Genomic DNA, 12,128 nt, shown 5'->3' with positions numbered 1-12,128 from the left:
AAGGATAGGAGTTTCCTTTCAATTCTTTTTGCCAGTGTCTGCACTGGCAGAGCTGGGTCAGGAAGGCTGCTTTTGGGCAAGACAATGATGTTTTAAACTCTCTGAGAAGGTCCCCGCACTGAACATCGATACCAAGAAGCGAACTTCACTTCCTCAGATGAAAGTACAAACTCCACTCCAGCCCAAACAAATCACTTTTGTCTTTTCCAGAAAACAAGACTGTTAGAGGAGAGGAGGAGAAGGTGAGAGGGAGCATTTGTGAGGAGGATCTGAGGTCTCTCTGAATCACGTCCAGAGCTCAGGACCAGAGGGCCACTGGGGAAGGAAGCAGAGAGCGACTAGCTGGCCCACTGTACCCAGGAACCATGGCTACCCCTTAACAAACGCACACACAGGTGCACAAACACAAGTGTCCAAAGCCACTCTGGATGCTCTCCTCCTCCGAGGGTTTCAGGGGTCTGACAAGAAACAACAGTCACACTGTCATGTGCTCCTACAGAGAGAATCACAAACTGACAGTGTGAGACAAGCACACACACCAACACTGGGACCCCAGCAGATCCCCAAGTGTGACTTGGTAAGTGCCCCCTCGGCATGATGCAGACACACAAGCGCTCCTGTGCCCTCACCTGTGTAGTCAGCCCACACACTGCTGTCTCACCAGAGGCCCATGGCACTTCCGGCATCTCTGCCCACCCCTACCAGGTTTTTGGAGGTCCAAACACACATCTGTACTGTCACAAACAAAATCACGCACTCACAAACTGTGACAGACACACAACTGTCGCCAAACTGTCCCACATAGACTGATACAGAAATAGGGGATGCCAACAGATGATCAAATGTTATTAGTTAAACGCGGGCGCGCACAAACACACGCACATACACACACAGGCGCGCGCGCGCGCCAGCGTCCCCCTCGCGATGGAAGTGGTCTTTCCGCTGGGCCCCGGGCGCCCCCTTCAGGAAGTCCGGAGGCCCCGGGAGTGCGGGGTCTAAGGTCAGGGTCCCAGGTTCGTAGTCCCCACCCACCCCGGGGCATAGCCCGACGCACCAGCCTGCAGCGCACTCACCGGACGATGCCGAACATGACGAGCAAGTTGCCCAGCAGCCCCACGGCGCACACCGCCGAGTAGAGCGCGGTGATGGCGATAGCCAGGGCGAGGGACGAGGCGCTCCGTGCTGCCGGAGGCCCCGACGCATTGGCGCCCGCGCTGGGGAAGGCGTCCGATGCGTTGGCGAGGAGCGAGGACCGCAGCTCGGCGTCGGGGGAGGGGGCCGGTTCCATGGCGGCCAGGCGGCCGGCGCCACGTCCCTGCCTGCCGTGCGCCCTGGGCGCAGAAACCCGGTGCGAGCGGCGCGCCAAGGGACGAGGCCGCGGCCCCGACGCCGCCGGCTGCTGCGCCCGGACCGCCCGGCTACCTCCGCGCCCCCTCCGCCCGCCTCGCCGCCCGCACCGGCCCGGCCCCCAGCTCCCGCCCGCTCTCCGAGCCCGGACCACTCTGAGCCAGGAACAGCTGCGGGCTCCTCGGACGCGCCCGCCGCAGGCACCACGTGGCCCGGAGGCGGCAGCCAGTCTGCGCCCGCGACCGGGGGCGGGCGCTGCACCACCAACTTGGAGTGGAGCCAGGGAAGCTACCCACTCCCGCCCTAGGGATGCTCCGCCGGCTCGGGTGTGCCCCCACCCCAGCCGGGACTCACCTCTGCATCCTCTGCCGCTTTGGGATTGGAAGGACCTGTATATGAATCCCATCTCTCACTCCTGCACTAGCAAACAGAGTGACCTTGAGCCAGTCACTTAACCTCTCTCAACTTCATTTTTCTCTTCTGAAAAATGAGAATAATCGCACCACCTCCTTCAGAGGGTTGTAGGGGAGATTAGTAAAATGATGCGGGTAAAGAACTTAGCTCAGTGCAGGGTACGCAGTAAATGCTCCATAAATAACCATTACTATCCATGGCTTTCTTTTACTCCATTCATTTGCTCAACAGAACTTTTTTGGGTGCCGAATATAAGAACCAGGTACTGGGGCTTCCCTGGTGGCGCAGTGGTTGAGAGTCTGCCTGCTAATGCAGGGGACACGGGTTCGAGCCCTGGTCTGGGAAGATCCCGCATGCCACGGAGCAGCTGGGCCCGTGAGCCACAATTACTGAGCCTGCGCGTCTGGAGCCTGTGCCCCGCAACGGGAGGGGCCGCGATAGTGAAAGGCCCGCGCACCGCGATGAAGAGCGGTCCCCGCACCGCGATGAAGAGTGGCCCCCGCTTGCCTCAACTGGAGAAAGCCCTCGCATGAACCGAAGACCCAACACAGTCAAAAATAAAAAAAATAAAAAAAAAAATAAAGTAGCTATAAAAAAAAAAGTGCTTAAAAAAAAAAAAAAGATCAGTAAAAAGTAAGATGAGATTAACTCATCTTTAAAAAAAAAAAAAAAAAAAAAAAAAAAAAAGAACCAGGTACTACTGGGGAGCCACTAGTGCATAAAACCAGATGCGGCCCCTGCCTCCTTACAGCCCAGTGGAGGAGAGAGACGTCAATCCCAGGACCACACTGATGAAGGTACAGTTACACACGGAGGAAAAGTGAAAGAAAGCAAGGCATTCCTGTGGCAGGACCTACAAAACCCAGGGGTCAGGACAGCTTCCCTGAGGAAATGACACCTAAGGTAAGATGTGAAGTGTGAGGAGGGACTGACTTAGGGAAAAGCATGTCAGACAAAGAAACCACATGTGCAAAGACCCTGTGGTCAGAGGGATTAAAAGGCCAGGAAGAGGAGAAGGCAGAAAGGGAGTGTGGGGAGAAGGGGATGAGGTGGTGGGCAGGGTCTCAAAGACCACCTTAAGGATCACTCTGGCTGCTGTAGGTGCAGATGGAAGGGGGCTATTTCTTACACCTTCTCCCTAACCTGACCAGCCCAGACCCAGAGCCATCCTCCTTCTTGGGACTCCTGTCCTTCCCAGAACATCCTCCCTACTGCTCCAGCACTGTGCTGAGCCCTTTATCCATGCAGCAACACTTTGGCGTAGATTCTATTATTAGTGTCCCCAGTTTACAGACGAGAAGACTAGTCTAACACTAAATTATCCCATATGGTAATTATTTCTATCCAAGTTTGTTTTCTCCTTCGGAAGACCAGACCTGATTGATCCCTGGACCCAGTGGAAGGCTGGGGTCATAGTGGGTGCTCAGGAAATACTTGTTGGATGAATAAAAGTCCCAAGGGAAATGGAATGGGACAATATTGGGGCTCCTGGGCTCTAGGGTGACACTCTTGGCCCTGTGAGTGGTTGGGCAAGGACCCCTCATTCACATCACTCTCTGGCTTGAGTCATCTGTCTATGTGCAAGGCTCTTACCCTTTCCCAGAAAGAACAAAGACAGAATTCCCAAGTTCACCCTCTGTCCATTCTCTTTGTCCCTCCCAGCTGCTGTCCAAGCCCCTCTACCAGCTACAGCAGATTCCACACCCCAAGGCTTTCCCACCCAATCATCTAAGGACTCGTCAGGCAGGTGATTTTTGCTCTGTGGTCACATATGCTGCCAAAACTCGCTCCCTTGTCCCAAAGGGGCTGCTATCCACAGAGACTTTTCTGGTGCCGGGGGAGAGACATTGAGACAGGAAGAAGGAGGGCTATTTTACTAGAGTTCTGGCCCCCTCCCAACCCCTCCAACAAGCCAAAATTTTTCCAACTTCAGGACATTTGCATATTCTATTTCTTCCACTTGGAAGGCTCAGCCATTTCCTCAGGCTAAATGCTATTCATCCTTCAAGTTTCAGCTTAAATATCACTTCCCGCATGAAAGCTTCACTGACTGCCCCCCCCATACACACACACAATTAGACCAGGTGTCCTTGTTATTCTCATAGCGTCATGTACCTCTTCCTTACAGAATTTCCCACATATTTATTTGGGCAATCATTGGATTTGTGTGCATCACCTGTACAATAGGTCTTGTGCACTTCTGTACCTCCACCTTAGTGCTTGATGCGTGGTTGACTAGAAAGCTCAATTCCAACTTTGGTGAGTTCCCATTCCGATGAGGGAGACACAGCATTTATAGCTTCATATAGTACCTAGGAATTCTTTTTTTTTTTTTAATTTATTTATTATTTATTTATTATTTATTTTTGGCTGTGTTGGGTCTTCGTTTCTGTGCGAGGGCTTTCTCTAGTTGCGGCAAGTGGGGGCCACTCTTCATCGCGATGCGCGGGCCTCTCACTATCGCGGCCTCTCTTGTTGCAGAGCACAGGCTCCAGACGCGCAGGCTCAGTAGTTGTGGCTCACGGGCCTAGTTGCTCCGCGGCATGTGGGATCTTCCCAGACCAGGGCTCGAACCCATGTCCCCTGCATTGGCAGGAAGATTCTCAACCACTGCTCCACCAGGGAAGCCCCCCTAGGAATTCTTTTAAGCAACTAAAACCCTTTGCATAAACTCTGCAATCACATCTTATTTGGAACTGAAGTACAGATCTTCCTCAATTACAATGGGGTTACGTCCCAATAAACCTATTGTCAGTTGAAAATATCATGGTAAATCAAAAATGCATTTAATACACCCAACCTACCGAACATCATAGCTTAGCCTACCTTAAACATGCTCAGGGCACTTATATTAGCCTATAGTCAGGCAAAACCATCTAACATAAAGCCTGTTTTATAATCAAGTGTTGACTATCTCATGTAATTTATTGGATACTGTACTGAAAGTGAAAACCAGCATGGTTGTGTGGGTGCAGGATGTTGTAACTGTACTGGTTATTTGCTGTTGTGATTGCCTGGCTGACTGGGAGCTGCGGCTCGCTGCCGCAGCCCAGCATCACAGGAGAGAACCATACCGCATATCACAAGCCTGGAAAGAATCAAAATTCAAAGTACGGTTTCTACTGAATGTGTATCAGCTTTGCACTATTGTAAAGTCAAAAAATCATAAATCGAACCACCGTAAATCAGGGACCATCTATACTAGTTCCCTGCTCCACCCCCCACCCTTGGCTTTTGGCTGTCACCAAGCAAGTCTGCTCTCACCCCTTGGCGTTGCATTTGGGGCCCTCCCCAGTCTGGACCTAACCAGGGTTTATTGCCGCCCTCTTCTGACTCCACCCCTAACCCCACCCTAATCGCATACCCCAGCCATACTGGGCTGAAGAGAATTTTTTTTAATTGCATTCCACGATGTTTTTGAGTCCCTCCTGGGTAAGGAAATGCTATGGTGGAAAGCCATAGCTATGGTGGAGGCAAATGACAGAAAAAGAGTTTCCCTTAACTTCTCTGAGCCTTAGTTTTATCATCCATAAAGTAGAGAAGGGCAGGATTTGGGTGAGGATCTGGTGAAACGACAGATGCTCTTCCAACCGAGAAAGGGCTGCATGAGCACAAGTTACGAAACCAGGAGCATGAGTAAGACCATTGCTCTCTTAAAGGAGCTCGCAATCAAGAAGCTGTGACAGATATGTAAATGACCAAGTACAAGAGCGACATAATTGCTAAGAAAGCACACGTGCTGTCATGGGCTGCGCCTTTTCAGAGTTTGCTTGCCGAAAGGCAGCAGTCTGCAGCCTGGAAGAGGTTTCTCACCAGAACCCAACCCTGCTGGCACCCTGAGACGTCCAGCCTCCAGAACTGTGAAAAATAAATGTCTGTTGTTGATAAGCCACTCAGTTATGGTTCTTTGTTACAGCAGCCCCAAATGATTAAGGAGCTGAATTCCTCCCCCCACCCAGGACATTGGAAGGACACATGGAAACTTGAAAGGCATCTAAAGGGGTTTCCCCAGTGGCCTCCCAAAATGAATACTTTGAAGAGATCAACTCTTACCTGAATGTGAGTGTTCTAGTCTATTTATCTTTAAAAGACAGTCTCATTTCTGTGGTCACAACTCATAAATAATCCTGTTGGCTACCATTTAGAGAGAACTTGCTGTGTGCCACGCACGGGGCCAAGTGTTCTGTGGATTATCTCATTTAATTCTCGGCAGCTCTAGAGGTGTGAGGTCTTTCTACTGTTATTCCGTTTTGCAGAGGTTAGGTTACGTGCCTACGCCAGAGCAGGGATGCCAAGCCAGGTCTGCGTGACCTGCCCAAAAGCCACTCCTGACAACCACACTACTCCCTCTCAGAGCAGAGCCTAGAAAGTCATCACCCCAAAAAACACCAGAACCCATGGCTGCTGTCTCTGTTCAGCAGTTTCCCCGCTGTGGAGGGCGATGAGTCACGTGAACTCAGGAGATTCTTGAGTCCATCCCTGCTCTTGGTGGAGCAGAGAAGATGCAGCCCTCCATGCCTGGGCTGCCAAACGATTCCATTTTCCTTGACCCCATCCTTGACTTCAGATTAGAACAAAAACAAAAATGGATGGGGAATCCTGGGCCAACCCAGGGCATCAGAAGGCGTCAGTGGTAGAGAAACAGAAATTACTGAAGGAGTCGGAGCAGAAAGGAACTCCCCGGGGAAGCTATTAACAATTTAGTACGTGGGACTGTGGCTCCCACCTGCCAAAGAGACACTGCCTGATGGAAATAGTGTGACTGCCTCCAAGTGAGTGAGTGAGCGAGCAGCTCCCCTGGGTTGCCTTTAGTCTGGCTCCATCTGCAAGCCCCAGGAGGAGGAAGGACCTTAGCGAGAACCATGAAATAATAACCACTTGCATTTGCAAAGTACTTTTGACTTTCCAGAGCACTTCGAAATTGATGACTTCGTATTATCTTGACACCATCTGGATAATGGAAAGGTCAGGTTTCATTATCTTCATTTTATAGCTAGGAAGACAGATAGCTAGAGAGCCTGGCTGAGATGATTTCATAGCAAGCCAGCAAAGGAAATAGGGTTGGGACCTTCCGTCTAGTTGCCCAAATCAGAAAGCTGAGGGTCACTCTTGACCCCTCTCTCTTCCCCCCCCCCAAACCCCCACCTCTAGGTAATCACCAAGTCCTGTGCATTCTTCCTAATAACCCATGAATCCTGCCATTGTTCTTTGTTTTTACTACTGTCTGCCTAGTCTATGCATCATCATTTCTTGCTGAAATTATTGAAATAGACTCTGAAATTGAGCCCCTGCTTCCAGGCTCGCTGCCTGCAAGCAGAAACGTGGCTGCAGGATTCTCCACACGTGCACCTCTCTGCCTTGCTAGCCTCTTGTACCACCTTCCCCTTCACACGCTATGTTCCAGCCAAAATAAACTCCTTATGGTTCTCCAAATAACCTGCTTCTCTCACATCTGGGTTCATCTAAGTAGTTAAGAGTGGGGCTTTGGCATCAGACTGGTTGGATTGAAAATCCCAGCTCAGCAACTCACTAGTTGCATGTCCTTGGGCAAGTTCCTTAACTTCTTCTGTAAGTTTCATGCAGTGGGAACAGCAAAAGCACCTGCTTCATGGGACCTGGCATGTAGGCAGTGCTCAATATGTTAGCTATTACTGTGATGATGGCGCCTCTGCCTGGAATACTCTACTGCAGGCTCCCAAGCCGCTTTGTCACCTAACCCACTCCTACACCCCCGCCCCGTCTCAACTGAGATGTTGCTTTCTTCCCTCCTCCCTCAGATTAATTTCTATCACATATCGTCTGCTCTCTTGGGGCTCATCTTCCTCCCAGAAGCATAGTCAGGTCCTGAGTTCCTAGAAAACTATTCCACCCAGATGTTGCCAGGAGGCCTGGGTCTGTCAGGAAGAGGAGGGAATGGAGCTGGAGAGAGAGGGTGACCAAGGCAGGAGACAGTTTGATTCTTTGAGAAGGGAAGGACAGAAGAGGTTGCAGGTTCCTTGAGTGAAGATTTTAATGGTTAGTAAGAGCCTGGAAGTTTTCTTTTTCTTTTTCTTTTTGGCCGCGCTGCGGCTTTGGGGGGATCTTAGTTCCCCAACCAGGGATTGAACTCAGGCCCCTGGCAGTGGAAGTGCAGAGTCCTAACCACTGGACCACCAGGGAATTCCCATGGGCCTGGAAATTTTGCAGTAAGTTCAGGGTCAAGAGAGCAGAGATAGAGTCTCTTGCTTTCGAAGGGACCCCTGGGGCTTGGACAAAAGCACCTCAGAAGGAACCTGAATGTACCAAATGCCAAAGGCTTTGCCCCATGTTTCCTAGATCAGGCAAACCTCAGACAGAAGGACTAGATGACCCCCTGGCCTGCCCTCCAGTGACTGACACTGGATTTTCCCACAACCCTAGTGGATGGGGGCAGAGGTAGAGTTCATTTTATTTATTTATTTTTTTAATTGTTTTTTTTGCACCTGAGTGTCATGGAGGAAATGCATATGCCTGTCAGAGGAACCATCATGAGGCCCAGACCAGGCATCAACAAAAGACAGATGAAAATTACCCTCTTCAGAAGAAAAAAGGTGACCTGGAGAAATTGAAGCTGCAAAATCTCCCTCCTCCTCCTTGTGCCTGGGATTAACCCCCTGCCCAGACACTGTCAACAGTCTGCCCACAAGCCATGTCCTCCCTTTATTTCCTGCAACTGTAACCTGATCAGGAGGTAGGGGTATTCCCTTGATCTGGGGTAAGGGAGCCCTTTCCCTGCCTCAGGGGATGAATTGGCCTAAATGAATCATGGTAATCTGTGGTAGATTGCAAAATGGTCACAATCCTTCATTACTCTCTGCATCTATGCAGCTCTCCCCATCAAGCAATGGAATCTATTTCACCACCCCTGTACCTGGCCCAGCTTGTGACTTGCTTTGCCCATAAGAGTATGATGGAAATGACAGTGTGCCAGTCCAGAGTCCAGGCCACAGGAGGCCTTGCCCTCTTCCACCCAATCTCTTGGAACCCTATCACTGCCATGGAAACAAGCTTGGCCTAACCTGCTGGATGAGAAACCTAGTCACTCCATCACCCCAGTTGGCAACCAGCCAACACCAGACATGTGAGTAAGTAAGGCCATCCTAGACCAGGCAACTCCCAGCCGACCCAACAGCTGGCCACAGGCACAGGAGGAAGCCCAGCCAAGATCAGCCAGGCCTGGCTCAGATCAGCAGAACTATTCAGTGATCCACAGACTCGTAGCAATAATGAATGCTTATTGTTTCAAGTCCCTAGGTTTTGGTGTGATATGTTAATCAGGAGCCATCATGATACATAACTTCCTACATCAGTGACTGGTCTGGGGATGGATATGTAACCAATGAGATGTATAGAGAAGTCTGCTTGACATCATTTTTTCCGGAATAAAAAGTAAAGCCGCATCAGAAGAAAACTGTTTGCCCAAACCCCTTGGGATGCTGGTATGATGCCTGGAGCTATAGCAGCCATCCTGCAATTACAAATCAATAAGCATAAGAATGAAAAACCAGTGAGGTTGTCAGTAGAAAGACAGAATAAGCCTGGGTATTTGGTGATGTTGTTGAACTCTAAGTATCCCGGCTCTGGACTTCAAGACCTTTTGTTTAAGCCACTCCTAGTCATGGTTTTTTGGTTACTTGTAGCTTAAAGCATTCCTAAAGGAGGTACCAGTGTGTGGGTAACATCCAAGAAGAATGACACAAGAATAAGTAGACATGGTTTATTGGCATGACTACAACTTTGTTTGGAGACTGGGAGGTGGGACTCTCTAAGAGTATGGGTTTGAAAACTGGGTTGGCCACATACTAGTTATGTGATTTTGGATAAGTTTCTCAACTTCACCAAGCCTCACTTTCCTCATCTATTAAGAGGAAATGATAATAATACCTATTTTATAGGATTATGAAGGAGATAAATGAGGTAATACAAATACAGAACTTGTTGCAGTGCCTGACACATTCAATAAGCTCTTTTTTTTTTTTAATTAATTAATTTATTTATTTTTGGCTGCGTTGCGTCTTAGTTTCTGTGCAAGGGCTTTCTCCAGTTGTGGCGAGCGGGGGCCACTCTTCATCGCTGTGCGCGGGACTCTCACTGTCACGGCCTCTCTTGTTGCGGGGCACAAGCTCCAGACGCGCAGGCTCAGTAGTTGTGGCTCACGGGCCCAATTGCTCCGCGGCATGTGGGATCCTCCCAGACCAGGGCTCGAACCCGTGTCCCCTGCATCGGCAGGCAGACTCTCAACCACTGTGCCACCAGGGAAGCCCAAGCTCTTTTTTTTAATTTATTTTATTTATTTATTTTTGGCTGCGTTGGGTCTTCGTTGCTGTGCATGGGCTTTCTCTAGTTTCGGTGAGCGGGGTCTACTCTTTGTTTCAGTGCACGGGCTTCTCATTGCAGTGGCTTCTCTTGTTGTGGAGCACGGGTTCTAGGCGCACGGGCTTCAGTAGTTGTGGCACGCCGGCTTCAGTAGTTGTGGCTCATGGGCTCTAGAGCACAGGCTCAGTAGTTGTGGCACGTGGGCTTAGTTGCTCCACGGCATGTGGGATCTTCCCAGACCAGGGATCAAACCCGTGTGCCCTGCGATGGCAGGCGGATTCTTAACCACTGTGCCGCCAGGGATGTCTTCAATAAGCTCTTGTCTTAACTAGTACTATTCTTACAATAATCATGCCTAATATTAATAACAAGAACCCATGTTTATATCAAACTTCCTTTCTCAATCTTGTGAGGCAAAGTGATCCCAGATTTAGATGGATCCATCCCTGGCATTTAGCCAGTGTTGGCTACATGTGCTGAAGAGTGTGCTGGGGCCTGCCTGGAGTTCATTCCCCAGTGTCAAATTGCAGGATGTGTTTGTTTAGAGTGGGGGGTGATGAGGGGAGGGATTAGAAGGGACTTGAAGGACTTCCCTGGCAGTCCAGTGGTTAAGACTCCACACTCCCAATGCAGGGGGCATGGGTTCGATCCCTGGTCTGGGAACTAAGATCCCGCATGCTGCGCAGTGTGGCGAAAAAAAAAAAAAAGACTTTGCCTTCCAATGCAGGAGGTGCCATCCCTGGTCCGGGAGCTGAGATCCCGCATGCCTCTCAGCCAAAAAACCAAAACATAAACAGAAGCAATATTGTAACAAATTCAATAAAGACTTTAAAAATGGTCCACATCAAAAAAAAAATCTTTAAAAGAAAAGGGGGGTGGGGCTTGAAAGATGAGTGAGCGGCAGCAGGGAAGGAACAGTGGCTGGGAGGAGAGTACGGGACAGGCTCAGAGCTCCCCAGCTCAGTGCCAACTACGTCTGCGTGAATAGAGGCCTCGGTGCTACAGGCAGAAGGCAAGGGGCCTCGGAGGCCCGGGGCCCCAGCAGCCCAGCCCATCAAGCGCTGCGCAGTGGGGAGAAGGGCCTTCCGCGGACTTACCCTCGAGGACAGTGCACACTACCTCCCCGCCTGCCTCCACAGGATGGTGGAAGTGAACGTGCTCCATCTGTCTCCTGTTTTTTTCTATCAGGCTATCATTTTCCTTCTACAGAAAGTAGTTCTTCCCTTTCCTTTCTCTACTTTTTCTTCTCCACTCATTCCCTTCAGCTCCCCAACCCACCACTCTCACCTCCTCCTGCCCCGAATTTGGATTCCCATTCCCTCCACTGGATCCCTAATGCCACCCACTCCCATCTCTCCTCTTTGTCTAACCTCAGTAATTACTCTCCGGTAGCAGTGATGCTGCACTTCTCTCACCTCCACACTCCACACTTGACGGTGTTAGAAATTGCTTTCGGTTGACCTCATCAGATGGGTATTCCCCACCGGCAAGTCCCTGGCCTCCTTCTTCCCCCTTCCAACCATCCCTGTCCTCCCCACAAAGCCTGGGCAGGACTCTGAACCAGCGGAGGACGCTGGGGGGCTAGACTGAGTGCCGACAGTCTCAGCCCTTGTGGAGAGATCCTGCCTTCAGGGGCATCTCTCCCCCTCCTGCAAAGGGCCCTGGGGCTCAGGGTGCTGGCCTCCTGGCTGGGTCCCAGGGCCATTTTGGCGGTGAGGCAGGGTGGTGTGGTGAACAAACACAACGTTAGGAGCCCTGGGACTAGCATTCTGTCACCAGATGCACAGAACTGTAGGACTGGGGAAAAAAAACTTAGGCATCGTCTCATCCAACCCTCCCTTCGTTTACAGAAAAAGATGCTGAGGTCCAGAGTGGTGAAGGGACTTACACGCAGCAAATTAGTAGCAAAGTCAAGACCAGAACCTATCTGTGTCTCCTGAATCATGTAACAATGTGCTTTCTCCCACACCAGGCAGGGTGACCTTGGGCAACTGCATCTATTCACATACCAGGCATTTTGGAAGCACTTTTAT

The 12,128-nt window shown here is 50.5% G+C and overlaps 1 protein-coding gene across 1 annotated transcript in view; it reads right to left on the bottom strand.

Moving 5' to 3' along the window:
* Positions 1–1,497, bottom strand: part of OPRD1 (opioid receptor delta 1) — a 35,172-nt gene extending 33,675 nt beyond the window's left edge. The window contains exon 1 of the mRNA XM_036867319.1: positions 1,074–1,497. Coding sequence (XP_036723214.1) covers positions 1,074–1,288 — 215 coding nt within the window. The 5' untranslated portion in view covers positions 1,289–1,497. The remainder of the gene's footprint in view (positions 1–1,073) is intronic.
* Between the last annotated feature and the right edge of the window lie 10,631 nt (positions 1,498–12,128).

The sequence above is a fragment of the Balaenoptera musculus genome, chromosome 1 (genome assembly GCF_009873245.2).
Source record: "Balaenoptera musculus isolate JJ_BM4_2016_0621 chromosome 1, mBalMus1.pri.v3, whole genome shotgun sequence".
Taxonomy (NCBI): Eukaryota; Metazoa; Chordata; class Mammalia; order Artiodactyla; family Balaenopteridae; genus Balaenoptera; species Balaenoptera musculus.
The sequence above is the reverse complement of the archived record's forward strand: the minus strand, read 5'-3'. Positions and strand labels throughout refer to the sequence as shown.